Source organism: Patella vulgata, chromosome 6 (assembly GCF_932274485.2).
Source record: "Patella vulgata chromosome 6, xgPatVulg1.2, whole genome shotgun sequence".
NCBI classification, from domain to species: Eukaryota; Metazoa; Mollusca; class Gastropoda; family Patellidae; genus Patella; species Patella vulgata.
In genome coordinates this window covers 46,650,091-46,674,107 of record NC_065884.2, presented here as the reverse complement: position 1 = coordinate 46,674,107, position 24,017 = coordinate 46,650,091, and the positions used below count along the sequence as shown (strand labels likewise).

The 24,017-nt window shown below is 34.9% G+C and overlaps 2 protein-coding genes across 4 annotated transcripts in view; one reads left to right on the top strand and one right to left on the bottom strand.

Moving 5' to 3' along the window:
• LOC126824779 (uncharacterized) overlaps window positions 1-14,703 on the top strand; it is a 34,347-nt gene extending 19,644 nt beyond the window's left edge. Inside the window, exons 1-2 of one of the 3 annotated variants that reach the window (XM_050554158.2) lie at window positions 1,381-2,999; window positions 12,299-14,703. In XM_050554158.2, coding sequence (XP_050410115.1) covers window positions 12,587-14,641 — 2,055 coding nt within the window. In that variant the 5' untranslated portion in view covers window positions 1,381-2,999; window positions 12,299-12,586 and the 3' untranslated portion in view covers window positions 14,642-14,703. Of the gene's footprint in view, window positions 1-1,380; window positions 3,010-12,298 lie in introns of those variants that run through there. The other 2 variants (XM_050554159.2, XM_050554157.2) reach the window with 2 other exon arrangements.
• A 2,502-nt stretch (window positions 14,704-17,205) lies between these two features.
• LOC126824783 (homologous-pairing protein 2 homolog) lies at window positions 17,206-17,992 on the bottom strand. The gene has a single exon (XM_050554166.2). The coding sequence runs from the start codon at window positions 17,926-17,928 to the stop codon at window positions 17,293-17,295; it is 636 nt and encodes a 211-aa protein (XP_050410123.1). The 5' UTR covers window positions 17,929-17,992; the 3' UTR covers window positions 17,206-17,292.
• Window positions 17,993-24,017: the final 6,025 nt, after the last annotated feature.

The window sequence follows — 24,017 nt, the reverse complement described above, 5'->3', positions numbered from 1 at the left end:
TTGCACCAATAAGATTGTTGCTATTAAGAACTTAATAAAAGTTTTCCGTCATATTGGTAAGGGCTGTCAAACAAGAATGTTTATTTTTGAATCCAGACTGATAGGTATTCAGCAGATTATGTTCATTCAGATAGCCGCAAAAATTACTATGAATACCTTTTTTCAAGTATCTTTGAAATTGTTGGAAGTATTGAAATTGGTCGATAATTATTTGGATCAGTTTTTGGTCCATTTTTATGAACCGGCAACACCTTTGCCTTTTTACAAGTCTTTGGGGAAATAATGTAATTTAATACACACGTTAAATATATATGTTAAACTATTTGATAGACAATATGATCCTACCTTGGGGAAACGAGGATTTACCATGTCGACACCTACCGACATAATCATATCTAGTGTATTATAAGACCTTGAATACTTCATTAACTTTTATCAAAGAGGTGTCAAATTCGGTAGTTATGGATATTTTTGATTTGATGAAGTTCTGGAGAAGACAGTCCGTTTTAGGATTGTACTTGTTGATATTATCCTTTATGAGTTTGTCAGCTATATTTATAGAGTGATTGTTGAAAAGTTCAGGATCAATCGGGAGAGACTGGGTTAAATTAGTATTACTGATGACAGAGGCTTTAATTGCATTCCAAATTTGTTCCGACTGTCGGAAACAAGACTTTTTGTATCTAGTATATTAGTTTTGTAACTATGCTAGAATAAAATGTAGTTGAATCCGGTTCGTATTTAATTTCTGTGAACTCAAACTATGGTATACCAGGTCCAAACTATCCCCCCGATTAGCTGTGTGTAGAGGCATATATCGTGCACGAGGTATTTCTAGAACACCAGATATCACTGTATGAGTTCACGTTGCTAATACAAATCTTGTTTTCATCTTTTATGGTCAGAACATCCTGCCTAATATTGTGAAACTGTGTTGTTAGCTATTTTCTGGTTGGTTTGGTGTTATTGGGGACGTTTTAACTATTAGTTTACACCAGGAAGGGCAAATATTGATTATTACACGTGTAATGAGAAGCATTTGTTTCATATTTCTTCCCTAAAGGGCTACTTTACTATTGATGAATAGCTGTCTTTTAACGTTTATTTCTCGCTAATTACAAAGAAAGTTTGCCAAACATCGAAGTAGCGGACTCTATGAGCTCAATTGTTTAACTGTTTAAAACGGTTGTCACTATATTTAAAAGGTTTGGAGATTTGAACATAAATGCTATTCACATTTAAATACGTTGACCCATAGATGATAAAGAGGTTTTTGTCTCATAACTATAGAACTCTAAATTATAAAACGTTAAAACATTTTAATTCAAAAGATTTCATTCTATGAGCAGAAGAAGTATCAAATAAACTATATATAGAAATAAATCTATACAGTGCCTTGACCAGACTAGCTCTAGCCTTAAGGGTGATTAAAAGGTTTCTGTGCAATTACTTGAGTTACGGTTCTGAATTTTGTCGTTAACCAAATCCGTCGAGCGTGAAAAACATCTATAAAACAAAACTTCTTGACCCGTATAGCAATTACAAGTTTTCGATAAAAGCCAAAGGGTTAGAATGCTCAATAAACAATTTAATTAAATTTCATCTTATGGCGTGTCTCATCTGATAATCATAGCAAATTTCGAAAATAAATAGAAAAAACTCTGCCGTTCAGCATTACAAGAAGTTGGAAAGGCGGACAGCGGGGAACCAGGTATAGGAGGACCATAGACGTTTATGGCAGGAATTTGAGATTTATTCTCGGGACGTTAATGTACGTTTGATCACCGAACATCCATATCACATTTCTTTCTTGCAATCTTTGAATCATCAAGAATTTTTTGCACACTTAATTTTACACACATTCTAGAACCGTTTAAAACGTTCCCCAACTTTGACATCATATTATAGCATGAACTACAAATATGTAGGTGTGGAAAAATGTTCAGAATTTATTACTAAACATGGCTTAAAATTCGATAAATCGTTATCTTGAATTGTCTCAACGTGATAGATATGCAAATAATGATGAAGATATTCAAATAATCATTGAACTCTTGTTTTTCCGTCCTTAGTTTGTTAGATGTAATTTTTTAAAGCTAAGACGTGCACGTATACGTCCAAAAATACATTTTCTTCATTGATAACCACTAAACTGGCTTACGAAAAAAAAATATAATTGGTTATTAAACCAGACATTAAAGAACAATTCGTTAAGTGGTGTATTATTATAGATTCATAATAATGTCTCTTGTCGCAGCATAAACCTATTATTTGGCCATTGTAATGTATCATTGGTGTGTTTCTCCTGGACAAATAATCGTTTGGTACAGTGGTCAAAGTGCCTGTTGCATTGATTTCACAGCAGTTGAAATTGGACGAGTTGAAAATCTGTAGAGTAGACAGACGACAGTCAATGATAGACTCGTCGAGTATAAAAGCACGCGAGGCGATTCAAGCGTGTATTGGTGACATCTCATGATAAAATAGTGGTTTGGGTTCACTGACTGAAGAAAAGAAAAATGGGAAAGGGAAAGAAAAAAAAACTGAATTGATTGATCTAAAAGATATATTTACGTAATGTTTCAACGCAAGGGGGACAAATCTGTTGCTTAGTTTTGACAGTGTAAAATTTTGGTTTACATTTTTTTTCTTGTGTGTATGTGTTCTGCGAATGTTAAAAACTATATTTGAACTATGGAAGTTGGCTGCTATCTGACGCTGTAATCGATTTCTCCAAAATAATACGGGATGTCAGTTTGATTGTTCGCCTTATGAGATTTCCATAAGAATTGTAATCATCGCCTTATTAGAAAGTTTGGGATCTTGTTTCAATGTCGGTATTGACACTTTAATGTGAAGCTATTTCTTAAGGTTGGGACGAAGAATGACGTCTTTTACATCTACTATGTGGAATATATGATGGTGACTTACAAACAGCTAGTGGTGCAGACTTCTTGGACGTTTAAAGTTGAGGAATTATAATAGGTACCAGTTTATAGGTAGGAAATGGTAGGAGTTGTTTTATTACTTTATTTTTTTAAAATATAAATATTCTAGATGATGTAGATATATCTAATAGAAAGTTTTTCTTTCAGATAAGAAATGTATCTAGTTTATGTGTCTTATGTGTTTTGTCGTTTTGTGTGAGTTATAGAGTATATGTCTGATTTGTTTGTAATTCTCTTCATTTATTAATCGAATTTTGAATTTGTTATAAAGGTAATTTGGGGGTAGATATTTGAACTAAACAGTTAAATATTATGAGCAGTAATCTACGGGTCTCATTTTCCAGGGGCACAGTAATAAAAAATGAATTATTTTGGTATAAATTGCAAACAAAATCGTTGAATTAAAACTGTGGTATGTAAACACTGGTATGGTGACAATTTCGTTGATTTCAATTCGGCGTCAAATTCAACCCATGTTTAGGTGTTTCTATTGCAGGTGCACATTTTTGTAGGGTTCCCTATAAACCCTCAGATTTATAACCAAACTGCTTAGCGACTAATAACCCTTTTGGTTTTACTACCTTAATAAGACAACTGTGGGGTGACGACCAAATATATTACAATAATAGAAGACATTTTGTAGTAATTGTAGTATTAGCAGTTTTATTTATTTATTTATAAAATTTTGATTCTGAAGAGAACTGCGGGGAGAAATCAGGAAGGTATCCCCTTGAATACAAAAAAATACCTGAAACAATGGTTTTGTAGTGTAATAAAACGAAATAATGTTTAACGTCCTATACTTTTCTTCACCAACTGCGCTAATAAAGATGACCGCACCCCATGTTATGAAGGAGTTATATTTTCCCCCCAGACAACGGTGTTTCAGCCTATACTCTTCTTCAAATTCCAGACATCAAAGGTTCTTTTACGTGTTTGTCAACGTGTAAACGGGAACTCAGGTTTTCGTCCCAAGGAAGTACGAGATGCTTTACATTGCCAAGCCTTCCGTCCTACACCACTGATGTGTGAACCGGCGCGGTACCCAATGCGCCAAAGTGGCTCACTTGTTGTGTAAAACTAAAATTCCGAACATGTGTACATTGAATTTAGTTTTACTTTAAACAAAGAAAAAAAAGATTGGTATATCGTATAATGGTTAATTTATGATGTGGAAAAGGCGGTTGGGTGGGGGTGTAACAAGGTAGTTTGAGACCATTATGTTGCTCGTAAATAAGTCTATATATTTGATCACCAGGGTTATTTTACTCATCATCATCCTCAATACTACCCATCATCATATGGGAGGGGAAATTTATACCCAGGATCATCATTACAATCATCTTATGTTGTCATCACTTAATAGACAAAACAGTAGCTAATTCAGTTAGGTTAATTGAAATACTAAATATAGTTATATCTAATTTAGAATTGATTACCCTTTTGATATACGCCAATGAAATATTTCTTAATCAAAACAAAAAACAGCGTGCAATATTGACGTTACCAGTACCAATGGGGTTTCATGTCTACATCGTCTGTTTGATATTATTATTTATTTATTTTAAAAAAAAACCAAAAAAACAAAACAGATCATTTAGTTTCGCACAACTATGTTAGATATGGGTCTCATCGTGACCAGGGGAAGGGGGCTAATGCTGTAACGTGTGCGCTTTAGATCACGAGGACTGTCATCGAGTCAAGTGACACGGTTTCGATTCCCAGCATGTGGGGTCGTCTGGTTTTTCTCCGGTTTCTGTGAATTTTCTCCCATTGCTAAGGTCCCCAACGCGCAAGCGATTTATAAAAATTGAACGATGTGTTAATCCCGAAATGACCTAGGTTGTGTCGAGTGGACGTTAAACCCTAATTATATCTCTCAATACATAAAAATGCTAACTATTGAACGTGAGATTAAGAAGAATGATATTCATAATTCATTCATTTCATTCATCTGTGCCATTCTTTAAACCAATATGATAATCACAGTGAACACACTATTTTTTTTACGACTTGTGCTGTGCATAAGTTTTCCATTTATTGTCGTTTCCAGTAACCATAGAACTGATAATATCGGTTGTTATAGCTAAAACGAAACGAAATTATCCCACGAAAGAAAGGGGGTCAGTTAGCGGATATTAAACACATTTATTTTCAAGACAGAAATGGAAAAAATAATATCACACGAGACTGGTTAATCAGTCACATTAAACCATACGCGTACGCGTAAATGAACTGTAACTGAACTGGAAACAAAATATGAGAATAGTTAATGATTCCGCATCCATGGATGCATTATTTGCTTTTCTTCTCCGACAGAAAATGAACAGTGTTGCATAATGAAAATGCATTTATATCTTGGAATAAACACATTATTCAACACAGAACATTACATCGGTTTTCACCATCACCTGAACATAAGACATGCCTTGGTTTAGCGTCATCTAGTCATAAAACATCATACTGACATTACACCATCTTGTAACAAAATGACATTGGCATCATCTGCACACAGAACACTACATACACATTTTGACATCTAAGCACATTATATCGGTTTTCACCATCACCTGCACATTAAACATGCCTTGGTTTAGTGTCATCTAGTCATAAGACATCACATTTACTTTGCACCATCTTGTAACAAGATCACATTGGCATCATCTAAAAACATAACGCGGAAGTCACTCCAGATGATCTGTACACAAATCATCATATAACATTGCCGATTTAACATCATCTGCACACAAAATACCACCCAGTGTCCCCGACTTATCATCATCATCATCTGCACATAGACACCACATACACATTATGTTATGAAATACAAAATATCACACAGTTTCCCCGCCTTATCATCATTTGCATGCACATAGAACACCACATACACATTATGTTATTAAGTACGGAACGCACTTAGTGTCACCGACTTAACATAGTCTGCACACAAAACTCTTCACAGTGTCATCGACTTAATAATCTATACATAAAACACTAATACACATTATGTCATCCAAGCACAGATCTCACACAGTGTCACCGACTTAACATCATCTGAACACAAATCACTACACAGTGACGTCGACTTAATAATCTGAACATAAATCACCACATATGAACATTATGACATCTAAACACAAAACACCACCAACTGTCAATGAGTTAACGCCATCTGCACACAAAATACCACATATAGATTATTTCATATAAGCACACAGCACCACACGATGTCACCGATTTAATGTCATCTGCAGACAAAACACCACATAAACATTTTGTCATCTAAGCACAAAATATCAAACAGTGTCATTGATTTAACATCATTTAAGAATAATAAAAACACATAAACATTATGACATCTAAGCACTAAACAACACACAGTGTCACCAATATAACATTATCTACCCGCGAAACACCACATGATCATAATGTCATCTAAGCACAAAACACCACACAGTGTGACCGCATCTTGAAGTAAAACAGAAAACTGACTATAAACCCATTTACAAATTGAGTTGTTATTCTGAAAGTAAAAGGGAAAGAGTCGAAATGTTCTTTGACAAGCATACGCTCTGGGTTTTTTTTTTCTTTCTTGAACCTGATGGCGATGATGATGAGGATGGCGATAATATATACTATAGTGTATGAAATTTAATAACGTACTTTATCACCCAATAATACATTCTACAGTAGATATCGCTTGTGTCATATATTTCATAATCTACTGTGATATCTCCTTAGGAGATATCGCTTTACATGAATTTGATTGGTCAGTTGAAAAGGAACTACTTTTTTTTATTTTCAAAGAACGGTTCATTTATTATTAAAAGTAACTCTTTTTTTTATTAAAAATGAACTATTATTATTCAATTGACCTTGATGGAAACACTGGGTCAATATAAAGGACTTTGCAATGGTTGAATTGCTGTCAAAAAATGATGTATCACTACGCCTTAATGTTCAGTAAAAGTGAAATCTACAGCAAAGAATTATATTTATCTATTTGTGCATGTAAGAAGGGATTGGGTGATAAATAGAATATCTTACTCGTCTTTTTTGATATCAAAAAATATCAACACTCGTTGATAAAGTAAAAAAAACTCGGCAGAGCCGATATTTTTTGATATCAAAAAAAACTGGTAGGAGATTCTATATATCTATAATGTAATAAAAAAAAAAAGAGAAAATGGCCGAGAATGGGTGAAATGTGAGTTGTCCTGATAAATGTTTTTGAATTTAAATAGTTAGATTAGTATACATAAAGGAGACGTGTCTTTTAAATATATGGTAACCAAATAATAATACAATCAAATATACATGTAGTTATATACATGATCTATAGATATTAACCCTTTACATAGATACTGGTAAGTACAGAATGAGGGTTGGTGCATGGTGTTGACAGATTGCATATTCATTATTATAGTTAGAATAATAGTCTTAGATATCATCACTGCATAATCATTAAGAAACCATCTATATAATGCATGGAGGCATATTTGGGGGCTAAAAGAGTTAAAATCCACCAGCCTTAAAATGAACAATAGCATGTCTTGAAATTCTGAGTTTTTCTGTATTATTATTATTCCACTATATATATATATATATATATATATATATGTTCCATTTATATTATACATATAGTGTGTTCCATTAATATTATAGATATGGGTTGTTCCATTAATATTATACAAAAAGGGTGTTCTATTAATATTAATATGGTTTTGTCCATTAATATTATACAAAGTGTGTGTTCCATTAATATTATACATATGGCGTTTTCGACTGGATCTTTTGTCCAGTGAAATATGTCTGGAACGATGATAATATAGGGACCTCGAGCCGAAATTGCCCCCCCCCCCCCATAAATGACGCAAAGAAATCAATGTCTCATAACTGTTGTCTATGCGAAAATCGACCTTTGATAGAACATTTATATACATATAAATACGAAATATATAAACATAATTCACCCGATCCAATATTATTACCGTCTAGAAGGGGATAATAATAACGAAATAAATCGGCCTATAAGGAGGTAAATGGAAACCAGATTTTACCGTTCGGTAAATTAATACGACCTTCATCATGGGGACATAAAGGCCAACGCGGGGATTTTGTTATAGAGTCAGTTTACAAGACCCTAACCCTAACCCTAGCAAACCATAGGTCCACCACGTACACGGAAGCTTTAACTTCAGGGACAGTCGAGGTAATGCCACAAAAATTAAACCGAGCCTAAAACATACGCACCATACTATAAGATACGCATATTCTGGAAAGTGGGCTTTATGTCCATATGATGGAGTTCATAAATTTACCGAACGGTAAAAACGGGTTGCCGTTTACCTTCTTATAGGCCGATTTATTTGTTATTATTTTTCCCTTCTATAGGGGGGGGGGGGTGGCTGAATGGTTAGCACGTGCGCGCTGTATCATAAAGCCTGTCATTGAGTCTACTGGCGTGGTTTCGAATCCCCGGTTGTACGTGACAAGGAGTAGGGTCGCCTGTCCAACCTCGTGGGTTTTCTCCGGGTCCTCCGGTTTCCTCCCACTGCTAAAGACCGCTACGCGCAAGCAAATTATTGAAATAAAATTTAACCATATGTTAATCCCGAAATGACCTAGTTTCTGTCGAATTGACGTTAAACCCCATTTCTCCCTCTCTCCCTTCTATAGGCGGTAATAATATTGGAACGGGTGCACAGTTATATATTTCTTAGCTACAAATGTCATATCGTCTATGTGATATAGTCACGATGGTATTATTATGATTTGTTCAGCTTTCTAATCTTATATAAATAGTTTTTAATAATCAAGAATTTTAAAAATTTATATTTAAATACACGGCTTTGCGGGATTAACAAAAGAATTATTTAATCCCTGGAATAAAGTGAAATGTTTGACTTTTATATTGGCGATTAAGGGGGTGCTGAAGTAAATCAATAAGATCTTTCACATTATGACATATTTATTATAGCAATGCTCTAATGTAAACCAGATAATATTTGTAATAATGAAGTTCACAGCTGTGTCAGAAAAACAAGTGTTGGACGCTAGCACAATAATAGTCGGATGTTTAAGATGGTACCTTTTATTTGTACGGATATAAAATTCAGTGAACAATAAATGAATCGAATTGCTAGTTCATATATTTACATTTTAAACCTCCCATGTTGTTGTCAACGTTTGACTAGGCAGACGGTTTGGCTTGGTACCTTTTTTTTATTTACAAAGAGCGACCGTAGTAAACTGATAACCTTACAATACATTTATATAGACCATCGAGTTAAACCATGATTCCCGGCATATAACTTGTATTTCTTTTAGTGTGTATAATTTCCTTTGATGGCTAACACGCTATTCTTGGACAAAGCATCAATAGCCTTCTAACGATTATTATAAAACATTTAAACACTGTAAAATGATATTCAACAGAGTTTAAAATTCAGTCTTTATCAGTCTCAAAGTCTTTATCTTAGCCAGAGATACTGTTAAGTTCTTATTTTTCAAAATAATCAATAGCTGCTGTCTTTCCTCAAAATGTTCAGCATGAATATGTATGAAAGATTGTAAAATTAGCATTAATAGGCAATAATGGTGGCAGGGTGTGATTTTGAATATTATAGCATGGAATAACATGGATTTAGTTATAGATTTAGGCATGAATGTAGACGTTGCCACAGCAAGGAACGGCTATAGACACACAAAGGGATATCCTACATGGAAAATACCGATCATCAGCCAATCCTAAATCCAATAATCAATAGTTTTGAATGCTATTTCGTACAGGTTTTCTCCATATAGTATTGATTTAACAATGTATTTCATAAATATATGTAAAAGTAAATAGAAAATTTACTATACAGGATGCAAAAACGGGCCAAGAGGCTTATAAATTACTTGAAATATAATTGTACACACAAAATATATCTGTATTCGACTATATGTATCTAAATAACATAAATAATGAATTTCCGGTATCTAGTATCAAATATGGATAGGACGGTAAAGAAGACATGCATATTATTTCACTTATTTTCGCAGATTTACTTGAAGAGACGTTATCACATTCACCCAGTAAATAGGTTTAATTATGTGATAAACCTTAGATTCTCGTAATCAGTTAAGCACGGACAAACTTTGTATAACTTTAATTACAATTAATTGGATTAACTTGGTTGTCCGAAAGTTAGAACATGTCAAATCGAAAAAATTAATTTGTACCCCTCGTTGACGACCACTACTACCTCTTTTTGTGGGATATTTAAGATACTATTTGAACTCCGTGCACCTGTATTAAAATGTTAGCGAGTTTATGTAGTTAGAATGAATAGTTAGAACAGTCGTATAATAGTGGGTTCATTGTAATATCTAATACCTTGTTCTTGACTGCGTCAGCGAGGTGAAGTTAGCTTGTGGATTGTTGTCCGTTATTCGAGAATAACAACTCGTTATTCGGGTAGGACAGCTTGTTAGTATCTATTTCCCAAGACTTTGAAGTGTTATAAACCAATAAGGCCTATAGCTTGTTATTCTGGTAGAAAGACAGCTTCTTAGAATCTATTTCCCAAGACTTTGAAGTGTTATAAACCATTAGGCTCTTTAAAAAAAATACTCTCGTAAATAACGAACAACGACCCACGGGCTAACTTTACGTCGCTAAGTGCATCGCCCTTAATAAAATCGCATGGTAAAAATCTGATTAGAAATCACTGTGATATTCATAATGATCTAGCGACATTGAGATAATGGGGGATAATATAGCAGTGCAAATTATATAACCACTACAACATAACTAAAATCGGCAAGCATATTCAAACAAAAAAACCAAAAAAAAATGATAAAACTATTGGAGGTTACTTGGAAATTCCCTTAATCTAATACAACTAACAAAACTAATCTTGCAGTCTCTCAAATACTTATGAATGTATACGAAGAACTGTTTCGGAGGTTGTGGTGGAGGAGGGGAGAGAGATTTGGATGATTGGATCATTTGTGCAGAATGACGGCATTGTGTCAAATTCAATTCTTTCTCCCCATCTCGACCTCAAACCCCAGCCCAGCTATTCAGATATATCAAGTTTCATTAGATACATTGCATCGGAGACCATTTTTACATTACTGGGCATTTTATGAAATTTTACGCGGCTTTAAAAGCTTTTGATAATAACTCTATTATTCCATTGATTTACGAGCCAGCAGAAAATTGCATTTAGTAATAATGGCTTGTCAACGAGACCAATAATGATAAAGCTGTTTTCAAAATAAACACATAAGATATTAAAGTATCAAGTAAAATAATAACCTTATGGGATATACATGTATATGCGATATCTAGTGCAAACTAGACGTGACAACATAAATCAGGGGAAATGTAATTAAATTCTGGTAAGATTGGAGAAAAACATCTTAAATCATGGAATTGGGATTAAATTCCATATTATCGTAATTCGAATAATCAGGAGGTTATTATTAGACGTCTATTATATTCAACTATACGACTTATTTACTTATAGCGGTGTATTTTTGTATTGTTTTGGGGATAGAATCTCAGTATCTCAGACAATATCAATATTTTGATCGTGGTAAACATTGCTCGAGACAATATGGTATATTTTTACTCTGGACAATTGTATCAATATCTAGAGGTAAAACATGAATACTTTATTAATAACAGTGTATCGATTCGAGACAATATACAAAATCAGTATTTTATTGATAACTATTTTATCAATATCTTTATATCACACCCTTGCCAATATCATTTTTACATTAATGGCGGTATTTAATGCTCCAGGCATTATCAGTATTTTTTTCAATAGTGGTACATTAATTATATTCAGGACAATATCAGTATTTTACTGATGACGTATTTTTATATCAAGATTTAATTCACGGATATGTGTCTATATTTATCTTTGAATGAATAATGGCTTATCTGCTGCATGATTTGCATGTTCACTTATTATTTATTATGTTATTTCTATATTCTAGAATGTGGTGAAATGGGAAATTATGATACATTGATATATTTAATGATTATATTATGTTTCTTCTTTTCTTTTTCATTTCAGGAATTCATATTTTATTTTCAAAATAATTCCTTTTCATTATGTGTTATTATTTATTTATTTTACGCAAAATGTTTATAAAATTTTCAATACCGACATTATTGATAAGTAATTAATGTTCCCATGGTTGTTATTTTTAGAACAGAAGAAAATAAAATAAAAATTGCAAATTGAATTTATTAATAACTTAACAATGTTTTTCAAATCAACTTAATAGTCAACGGTATTAAAACGCATAAATTGATATTAAAACATATATATCCGTTTCTTTTACAGATTTAGTGTATGACCGGAAATGGTTTCCAAATATGACATTGAAATCTGATCAAATGGTTTAAGCTGATGTTATGGTGGATTTCTCTTGAAATTGAAGAACGTTTTTTGGTATATAACAAGCTGTTTCTTGCCAGAAATATGAAGTTCGAGGAATAGATACGTAATTAATTACTTCCAATCACGTGATTAATTATTTATACAAATATAAGAACTGTTTTATTCACTTGACGATTATTCATATCAAATCGGAAAACTGGAGACATACAATTTACAACCAGACTTGAAAAAATGATCACGCCAAATTATGGCCTGTATGTGGATTCTAATATCAGTTCGGAAGTGGACGAACTCGATGACGACATTCCCGACAATGTCGAAAGTGAGATTACGATGTCCACCCAATACCTTGTGTTGGCAATATCTATCGGAATATATTCAGTACTTGGAACAGCGGGAAATCTGCCAGTTTTAGTTGTGTACTTTCGAAAACGGGACAAAAAAGCTGCAAATACGTTCATTCGTGTGTTGGCCGTAATTGATTTAGTGGTTAGTGCCATGATAATGCCGTACACCCTTATCTATGAACTTCATATGGTGCAATCTGACATCATTTGTCGAGGTGTAGAGTTTTTGCGGCATTTTACAATCATTGCGTCCAATATGACGTTGGTAGCCATTGCCGTCGAACGCTACTGTGCCGTGTGTCGTCTGTCTCAACGATTCAGTGTACAGAATGTGAACCAAGGAATGTTAGTGATGTTGACGGTTAGTTTAATATTAGCTTTCCCGTCCATTGGGATATTTGCCGTGGTGCCAACGTCTACTGTTCAAGATATAAACTGTTCATTTCCGCATGTTTCTAATGACACCATGGTTTGTCATTTTACAACTGCTATTGTTGGAGAAACGGTTGCTTATATTTATCAATCGGTGTTAATGCTTTCTTTTTTTATTACTCTGATAATGATTGTGATATTTTATTCAATAGTTTATTCTGTCTTGTGGAAAAGAGCCAAATTAAGGAGAGCGAGAATGAAATATATTGGATCGGATTATGCCGAGAGAAGTCAAGCGTCAAGTGAGACATTCGAGTCTAGTATATATACGGCACCAAGCCAGAATTCTAAGCAGTCCAGTGCGCCCAGTCAGAATTCCAAACAGTCGAGTGCGCCCAGTCAGAATTCCAAACAGTCGAGTGCGCTCAGTCAGAATTCCAAACAGTCAAGTGCGCTCAGTCAGAATTCCAAACAGTCAAGTGCGTTCAGTCGGAATTCCAAACAATCTAGTGCGCTCAGTCAGAATTCCAAACAGTCTAGTAATAAAACCAAACCGCCGGGCGTAACAAAAGTACCAAAACGCGATATGAAAGCCACAAAAGATCTCAAAAATCGAAGACACAACGCCCCCGCTCATAGAAACGAAAAATCCGAAAATGGTAAAAACAGAGACCGCGAAGTAAAAATAAAACCAGAAAAGTCAAAAACTAAAAAGGAACAAACGAAAGTTAAAACTAAAGAAGTCAAAAATAAAGGACTTAAATCAACATCTGAAAGTGGAGACTTAAAAACCGTGTCCAAGGATATAAAGATCGGGTCAGAAGACTCGAAAAGTGAACCTAAAGACTTAATTACTGTGACCGTAGATTTGGAACACGTTTTGGAGGACTTAGAGACAGCGGTTGATGGGTTCCAAAATAAATGTGATGATTTAAATAACGGGCCGGAAGTGATATATACTAACCCTGATGATGTAAAAGCAAAATTGGGCTTGGATCACGCGAACAGTCAGATCTCCAAAACTGAACTGAAAGCGCATAACAATAAATCCATGGATTGGAAAAATGAACCCGAAAACTTAAGAAGCATATATGGAGATTTAAAAACAATATCCGGGGACTTGAAAATGAAGTATGCGGGTTCTGAAAGCAGTACGACCACAGGAAGTGATCAGTCATTGCCCTCGACAAGTACTGAGCACACAGTTAGTGACGATGTTCAAATATCTGTAAACTCAACAACAACTTTAACACGAACCAGACATCGTAATCTACATCATCGCACTGCGAAAATGTTATTTCTGTGTACCGTCATCTATGTGGTTTCGTGGATGCCATTCTGGTTTGACATCTTCGGGGCAACACGGAATGTGGTGCTAAGGTATATGTTCTTTTTGGGAAATGCTACAAATCCTCTCATATACGGTATTGTAAACGAACATGTCCGAAAAGCATGCCTGGGTCTAATATATGAGTGTAAACTGAAAGTTAATATGTTATGTAATAATAATAAAAATAGTCACCATTCTAAATCTAAAAATGCTCATCGCCACAAAAGTAGAAAATAACTGAACAATTATGAATTAAAATAATACTTCTTAAATACATTATATATATATATATTTTTATTATTGCATTTGGCATGCTGTTTTGCTATGAAAGCTGTGATTAAAATATTTATTTCCTATGACGCATGTGATTTGTGTTTTCTATTTTTTTTTCTTCTAATAGTTTTTAATGTAATGTTGACTATAATATCAGACTTAAAACAAGATGAACGTGTCAGACGACAATAATATCCGATATCGTAGGAGTTATAGTAGTAGTAGAAGTAGTAGGTAGTAGAAGCTAGGGATTAATGTCAGCTTCCAACTAGGGTGATATCGTAGAAAAAATTAACTTAAAAGAATTACTTGTCGACGGCCTGATTTCGGGGGTTCGGGTAAATATTCAGCGCACATCATAGCATTTTCACATAGGCGATTTCTCGCCACCGTCAACACTAATGGACAATATCATAATTCGATTGGGGAAGACAAATGCCACAGTTTCAATAAATAAGTAAATTCTAGAAATGGTGAGTTGTTCGAGATGGCAGTCGACAATCTAGATTTTTATTCTATATATTTTTAAATCAATATCTAGATGTATTAGCAAGAATAAGTACTTCCAGTAAAACGTTCGGTATATTTCTCAATCGATTAGGAACACATTTTTACAATTTTACAAAACGGTATATCAGTCTAGATTTTAAGCGAAGGCTCTTGGTAACTGCTGTACATGATTGCATTTGGAGTTAAATACTCGAAATGTGTTAACACGTAAAGGTAAATAGACTATAGTGCATTGGGGCGGGGCGTCAGAGTCGTAGAGCCTGATTTTTATCAAGAATTTTGCCTCAGATTCTCGTCCTGAATCATCTATCTGATATGTATCCCAGAACAGATCCGTCCACAGCTTGTATATCGGATGGCAAAGAAAAAACGAGTGCACTAGTACACGAATAAAGTACATGTATCATTCACATATATAATATGGATGTTTGACAAAACTTCATTTCAAAATCGCAGGTCCACCGGTAAAAGTGTTAACATGATACGAGTTATAAAAAAGAATGTCAAATTATCTTTTGCCGGACTGAGGAGTCACATCACACCAGTTTACATATAAGAGTAGGCAGTAATGCGGCTGTCTGGGCAAAATTTCCCTCATAGCACACTGTATGGTGTATGCCCGTCTTCATTTGCCCAGATCGGAGCAGAACAGTAGGACGTTAAACACCAATTTATTCCATTTCTTTTAAAATTATGAAAAGATTATATATATACATACATAAATGCCCAATGTTCTTCTGAAACAACAATTTATTATTACTATGGTAACACCAGAATTCCAATTTGTTTCTCCGAAAATCTCTTTTACAACCCCGGGCATATATTTTCTGAACCAGAATACTGTCTGTGGTCATTGTTTCATAATTTCGGTCTGGAAAGATACATCTACTATAAAGAAACATTGTTATAAGCTTTCCAAAAATGTTTAGTTTGTTTAGCTTCGAGGATCATGTCGCGGAATTGTACTTCAAAGCAAGCAAGACATTTTGGCTGCAGGCCTAACGAGGGCTTTATCGGGCCGATAACTATCCCAATGATCATTAAAAAGGTTAGGGAAATACTATATAGTCATTTAGGACCAAAAATAGCCATATGTACAAGTGATGAAAATATCGTTTTTAAGGGACATGTAATCTGAGCAATCATGTATAATATAAATACATGTAGGCCTACAGTGATGCTGTCTGACAGCGATGTATTCGTGTAACATTTCATCCTCTCTGTAATTCACTTTCCGATTGGAATGTTCAATACATTCGTCTAATAGGGTTTAATTCTTCCTTATGACCCAGTGTAGAGTCTTCATTATTAAAATCAAACGATTTCTCTGCTTCCAAGGCAACGCAGAGTAACAAATTAAGAAGTAGCATGTCTGGGAGATTTTACATAAAATCGCTGACTAGCGTTCTGCTATTGGGTAGAAGAGGAATTAGGGCTTAATAATGTGCTAATTCTTCGAAAATGTATGTCCATTTTTAGGATTTCTGATCAAATGTTAGATCATGCATTTGGACGGTATGTGGCCATCATATCGACATGTTCTTTCTTCCCCATTGAATACATGTAAATAACAAAATAATTAAAACTGCATTTAATTTTAGTTTATTTTCTGATTTGTTTATATTTATAGTTGTTTTGTGTGTGTTATGTCCTTCGTGAATCATATTTTAAAGTAAGAATCATGTTTTAAAGTAAGACGATTCATAAACCTCACGTATTTCAGCCCCGTTTTTAAATTAATGAAGCCAGAATAACATGCCATCAATCAGTATTTTTTATCAAATAAGCTTGTTAATTAGAAACTCCACCAGTTTATATTAATTATAGAGTTTTCAAATTTTTGTATGTTAGACATGTGGAGGTTTGTGAGATGCAGAGATGGTCAGGCAATAAATATAAAATGTTGTAACTCCATGCTAGATGCTCATAATATGGGTATTATAATAAATATAACATTTTTTCAGTCCATACATAGTTTTAAGTAATCAATAACAATAGAAAATGAAACAACAAATAAGTCTTGTCGGGTAATAATTTATAGATATCTATCCATTTCCACAGTTGGGGATCATTCAATATAAAATAAATCAAAAATATTGTTAGTGTCAAATCTTTGGTGGCGAAACGCCGATCTCTTCATCGGTTTCAATACCTATCGTTTCTAAAAGTTCTTTCTTTGACTTAGGATAGCCTTCTAAAATAGCATTCACAATGTCATTCGATATTCGCTTCCTTTTTCTCCATTCCTTTACATATTTCTCTCGACCTTTGTAAACTGTTTCTTTATCTTGAGCGGAAATCAACACTTGGCCCTCGGAAAGTATTTTAAGTTTAGCTTTATATTTTTCACATTCCGTTGTCACTTGCGACAGCTGCTGAATGGCATCTTTCGTGGATACAGCATTCGTAAATGTTTTTAGTACAGTTTCAAGTGCTTTCACCTTGTCGAGTTTACTGTTAACTTTTTCTGTGAGATCAACAATTTCCGAGTCCATCATTTTAATTTCGTTGTCATTCACATCAGGAAATTTAGACTGATCTGCAACGTAAACCTTTTGTTTACCATATACCTTTTCTTTGATTCTGTTCTGTTCAACGAGAGATTCACAAGCCTTTACAACTGCTGTTTTCCCGAAATCTTTCAGGTTATTGAAAATGTCTACAACACTGTAAGGTCTGTTTTGCCTATTCAAGTAGGCCTCAACAGCCTCACCCACTCCAGCATCCTTTGATTTGCTCATTTTACAAGAACAAAAAATTGACAGCCAAACTCAAAACAATCTTTGTAAATGGCGGGATTGTTTTAAAGGGACACAACTCTACCTCCAATTATAGTCACGATTTAAAGGACTCACATCACATTCTTTTATTACAATGTTTTTCAACAAAAATGTTGGTTTTGAGCAAAAATGTTTAACACGGACCACATAGTGTTTAACTTTAATAGTTTTAAAGTCACTTTTCATAACTATCAAATTGCCAAAATTGGACAGCCGCAAACACGTTTTCCAACCCAAAAAACTCTGAACAATGAACATGGTGACTAGAATAGGGGCCCACAAAGAGTGGACCATTGGGAAAGTCACACAGAACATAACCAATAATATGTATTGTATACATCGTCTTTATTATGTTGTTGTTTTTTTTATTTCGTGGGGTGGGGGTGGGGCGCAAATCATGGGTGTGGTTCAGACAGCGCCTGTAACATTTACTACAGGCCCCGGCCCTGCATGCATACTGGGAAATCTGTCTTTGGAGATAATACAGACCTATCAAGTTATGGATAAACCAGCTAGTAAAGGCGATCCGAAAACCAAGAAGAGATAATCAAAAACCGTGTAGTAAAAGCCTCGCGAATACCTGTGCGCAGGCATTATCATTTGTAAAATGTTTTGATATCAAAAACAATCGAAGCCAGGACAACCCCATATTCCCGAAGCAATGGCCCGAGAAATCCCTCCCTAGGGATAATGTCTAATCAAACGAAACATTGCAAGGTGTATGGGACAACCTACACCCAAACAATACAACATTCATAGTAGCCTACAGAAAGTAAGGTTTCTTGTAAAAATATTGAAAGCATATTACCCCAGAGGAAAGGTTATATACAAGGATCACAGAAAACCTGATAAGAGTAGGCTATGATCAGCAGTATTTATACAAATCGATACCTAAACAAGTATTTGAATAATCACCCGTCATTGAAATATGTCCGTTCACACAAACATTATGTCTGTAATATCACCACCAATCACATATTACTCAAAAGGACAATAACCTTCAAAATAGGTAACCTGTAAATAACATGTCGTCGAAGTCTGGTGCGATTCCTTGTCTTTGCGTAACTGCCATATAATGTTTTTCTATCACCTCATTATGTTTAATTATAATATAAACCTTTGCTTGGTGTTGTATTAAAGGGACTATCCCGATTTGAACAGAGTCTCAAAAACAAAAGTCCGAGTTCGTATGAAATTTAAGCGCCAAAATATAGAGGAATGGTGTATTTACCCTGCCTCAAAATTTCAGCTCAAAATATTGAGTTGTTTGGACGTGAACGTCAAAAATGCTTATCCGGACACGTAACCCTTTTAAGATTTCTGGTCATTTTTTTCGTTGGGTGACCTGATAATCTATCGCCGTTCCTTTAGAGGTCTCTACCAGCCAAGACCCAACCTCCCAACATAAGTCTGCATGGAACAAGAACTTTCTTTTATTGATCAAAAGATCCGATTTAATCGGAAATCACGTTATAAGGGATATTCACTCGGCAAACCTCGGCAGATTCCGGTATCCTACATATTAGATGTCGGGTACTGGAATCTGTTGAGGTTTGCCGAGTGAAGGGATATTATCGGGATTAAGAAGACTATAGTAATTGCTCGCCATTACTTTTTGATGGCAAATGTCGTGCGTAAATTTATAGCAATCCCCCTCACCCCTTTTCCATAGCAATTTTTGTTGACTTTTGGTCTATATTGGAATAAGTATGTTTGAATTTCCAATTTCCGCCAGGTGTTTGGTGAATTTCCATTACCAGGAAGTAGACATACATGAATTGAGCTGTTTGTGATTATAGGCCAAGAAATGGCATCGATTAAAGGACCTAAGTCCGTAACTCAAAATCCTCCAAAATCTTCGACATCGAAAACACGAATTATTGGTCAATTTAAATCAACATTGATGATGTAAACTTACCGGGAAAAGATGAGCTTCTGATATCCGATATATAAGATAAAATAATTTTTTTAACATTGGTACACGAATCGTGTACCATAATGCGCTTCAGCCCCAGTTGTATTGAGAGACTCGAGGGACGAGGCTAGACACATTACACCAAATCAAATGGAGTTATGTAGACTAGAATATCTAGACGCTAGAAATTTGCACTCGATTGAGATTGCTGACTTATTTCGCCGAACATAACTGATTTAAAATTGGAGTAAAAACGGAAACCATTAAATGTAAATCAGTTTATATACATTCATATTACAGTATTATATGCGTTGCGACCCACTTTTTTGAATTTCTAGGTCCCAAATGTTAGCGATTTAGCTCCTTTAAACACTGAAGTCAGCGGGAAAATATTACTAGTCTGCGACAATCTATGGCTATTCGTGTGGAGTCACCTCCCTTGACGCCCTAATATCTGGAAACGTTTTATTGTCCCCCGCCTTTCGAAGAAAGCAGTGGACTATTAAAATGGGTTCGTCCGTCTGTTGGTCCGTCCGTCCGTCCGTCCGTCCGTCCGCCCGTCACACTTTTTTGGACACAATAATTCTCTTTCTAATTGAGCTAGAATGTTCAAACTTGGTGTAGGTGTTTATTGGGTCAATGCCTTGACGGAGTTCGAAGATGGGCATTTTCTGCTTAGGGTAAGCAGAGATAAGCAATTTGATTGACTGATGCTTTGGGACACGATAACTTTAGTTCTAATTAAGTGAGAGGGATGAAACTTGGTGTATAGTTTCATTACATCAATACCCTGACTAAGTTCGATAATGAGCATTATCTGCTCAGGTTAAGCAGAGTAATAAGCAATTTGATTGGTCGATAATTTGGAACACAATAACTCTTCTTCTAATTGAGGTAGAATGTTCAAACTTGGTGTAGGTGTTCATTGGGTGAATGACTTGATGGAGTTCGATGATAAACATTGTCTGCTTACGGTAAGCAGAGATAAGTAATCTGATTGGTTGATGCTTTGGGGCACGATAACTTTGGTTTTAATTAAGTGAGACTGATGAAACTCCGAGTATAGATTCATTATATCATTACCTTGACTAAGTTCGATGATGAGAATTTCTGCTTAGGCTAAGGAGTGATAAGCATTTTGATTGGTCAAGACTTTGGAACATAACAACTCTGCGTTTAATTGAGGTAGATTGTTTAAACTTGATGTAGATGTTCATTAGGTGAATGTCTTGACTGAGTTCAATGATTAACATTTCCAGCTAAAGCTAAGCAGAGCTAAGCAATTTCATTAATTGATGCTTTGGAACAAGATAACTTTGATTCTAGTGTATAGTTTAATTGTTTGATACTTTTGAAAAAATAAATGTGCTATTAATTAATATGTGTCATCTATTTATTTTGGGATTTCAGCGGGTGACATCAGCCTCACTGTTGGCTTGTTGGACCTTGAACGGCCTAAACTAAGTACTTGAAGTAGTTATTTTTTCTCCCACAACTGGACGGCCCCAAACAGGCTGTATTCTGTATCCACTTGAAGGATGAGTCAATATGCTTTTTTTTTTACTCAATAATCTAGCTGGAACTACTGAACTAAAATTACTGGAAGTAGACTTCTCATCCCGGCCAAACTTCTGGACTGATGTATGTCTAACACTGTTTTGTTTGAGAGAGGTAATGCAGCATATGTATATTTAGGTATAGATATCAAATTTGTAACACAGAAAGTTTGCACCCTACAACAATTAAATGACTATAAGTTGAACACGAATACGCAAGGACATCGTAGTGTTTTTATGTTGAATAAAATGCTGATGGGGCCGAGGTTGATTTCCAGCTAAAACATTCATTTTCGGTTGAGACACGAGTGTTGAGTATACGCCAGATCCACGGTATACCCAAATTCAAAGCTTATCTGTGTACCCACGGGGTATTATTAGCGCTAATCTGTGTACTGACGGGTTATTATTAGTGGAATCTTTCAGAACATTTCAAGAAATCTTACCATTATGAAGTCATAACTAAACGACGTCATAATGAAATCCAGACGTTATGTCTATTGTTCCACCATTCATTTAGCGTATTTGGAGTTAACAGGACATCTTTCTACTTATTTGTGTAGCATATTTTCTCATTATAATTCTAAAAATGTATTCAATGGATCCCAGGTAAGAATTTTTTTCGCTATTTGTATATAAATATTTTTTAATATTTCACCGTTTGGCGAGGTAATAACTTTCAATACCATCAATTACATGTATGGGATATTTCAACACAAAAATAGAAAACAAAGGTAAAACAGCTAAAAGAAATGATGATATTAATTATCATGAGTCCGATGTTGATTTCTAGCAACCTTTGTGACACGTTGGTCAACTTTCAACTACATTTAGAAAGATTTAGAAAGATTTTGTGACACAAAATACAACACAAATTATCATTTTCTATGCACTGCGTCGACCATGATTCATTTTGAGTACTCTGACTTGTGTCCAACCGAAGCTGAAATTGTAAGTTGCGCTACATCCATTTTGGGTTGAGACTCGCAAGATCCACTATAAGGTGTAGGACATACCGAATTCAAAACTTACCTGCGCAATCTCAACCTTTGTATACGCCAACATTTTCATGTGGACGTATTATTATGCCGTCGCCCCTGTTTATAATTGTCCGTCCGTCCGTCCGTCCACAATTTTTTTGTGGACACTCTACAGGTCACAATTTTTATTCGATTTCAACGTAACTTGAAATATAGGTTTATCTCCCTACGATCTCGGTGCCGTTCGATATTGGCACGTATCGGACCATAACTTCATGGATTATGGCCCCTGATTGTACGAAAAATCGCGTTTTTAGCTTGTGGACACTCTAGAGGTCACAATTTTGACCCGATTTTGAAGAAGCTTGAAATGCATGTTTATAGCTCAAAGATCTTGGTTCCTTTCTATATTCGCCCATATCAGATCGTAACTTCCTGAATTATGGCCCCTGATTGTACGAAAAATCGCGCTTTTGGCTTGTGGTCTCTCCACAGGTCACAAATTTTGTCCGATTTAAAAAACAAACGTTTGATTATATCACCGTTACACCGTAATGCAGGTTGAGTTCGAATTTCGTGAAAATTGGACCAAAACTGCCAGACAAAATGGCCGTCCCTCGTACGCAAATAGTGTAAACATCTGGTATATCAAGGTTGTGGACCCTCTGGAGGTCACAATTTTGTGCTGATTTTGATGAAACTTGAAATGCATGTTTATAACCCAAAGATCTTGGTTGCTTTTGATATTCGCGCATATTGGATCGAAACTTCATGATAATTATGGCCCCTGATTGTACGAAAAATCGCATTTTTAGCTTGTGGGCACTCTAGAGGTCACAATTTTGATCCGATTTTGATGAAACTCGAAATGCATGTTTATAACCCAAAGATCTTGGTTCCTTTCGATATTCAGATCGTAACTTCCTGGATTATGGTAAAAAAAAATCACATTTTTAGCTTGTGGATTCTCTAGAGGTCACAAATTTTTTTTTCGATTTAAAAACCGTTCAGATCACTATTCCACCATAATGAAGGTTGAATTGGAATTTTGGGAAAAACCTAAATGAAACTGCCGACAAAATTGCCGCTCTTTGTATGCAAATTGTATATAAGTATGTAATTCAAAGGTTATGGACCCTCTAGAGGTCACAATTTTTTATCCAATTTTGATGAATATTTATATTCCAAAAATCTCAGTCCCTTTTGATATTTGCTCATTTCAGACCATAACTTTCTGGATTATGGCCCCTGATTGTACAAAAAATCCTTTTTGTTTTTAGCTTGTTCTCTATCCATCTCTTGCAAAATGTGGGCGTATCCTGCCTGCCAGCCGCTGTTTTTTGCCAACGGCAGACATTGGAAAGCATGAAAATATAGCGGCACACCTGGCTAAATATTTGTGAAAAATTTTTAAATTTTGCAAAATAAAAACATGGTAAGTCAGACGGCATACAACTGTAGCCAGAGACTAGTTATAGACACATAGAAAGACTCAAACTACTAAGTAAAGGAAAACGCGTAGCTATGAACACCAGTGAATACTCAATTGGGATCACGTGTTTTTTCGCATTTTCTTAGTGTGCCGTTCAAAACTTCGGG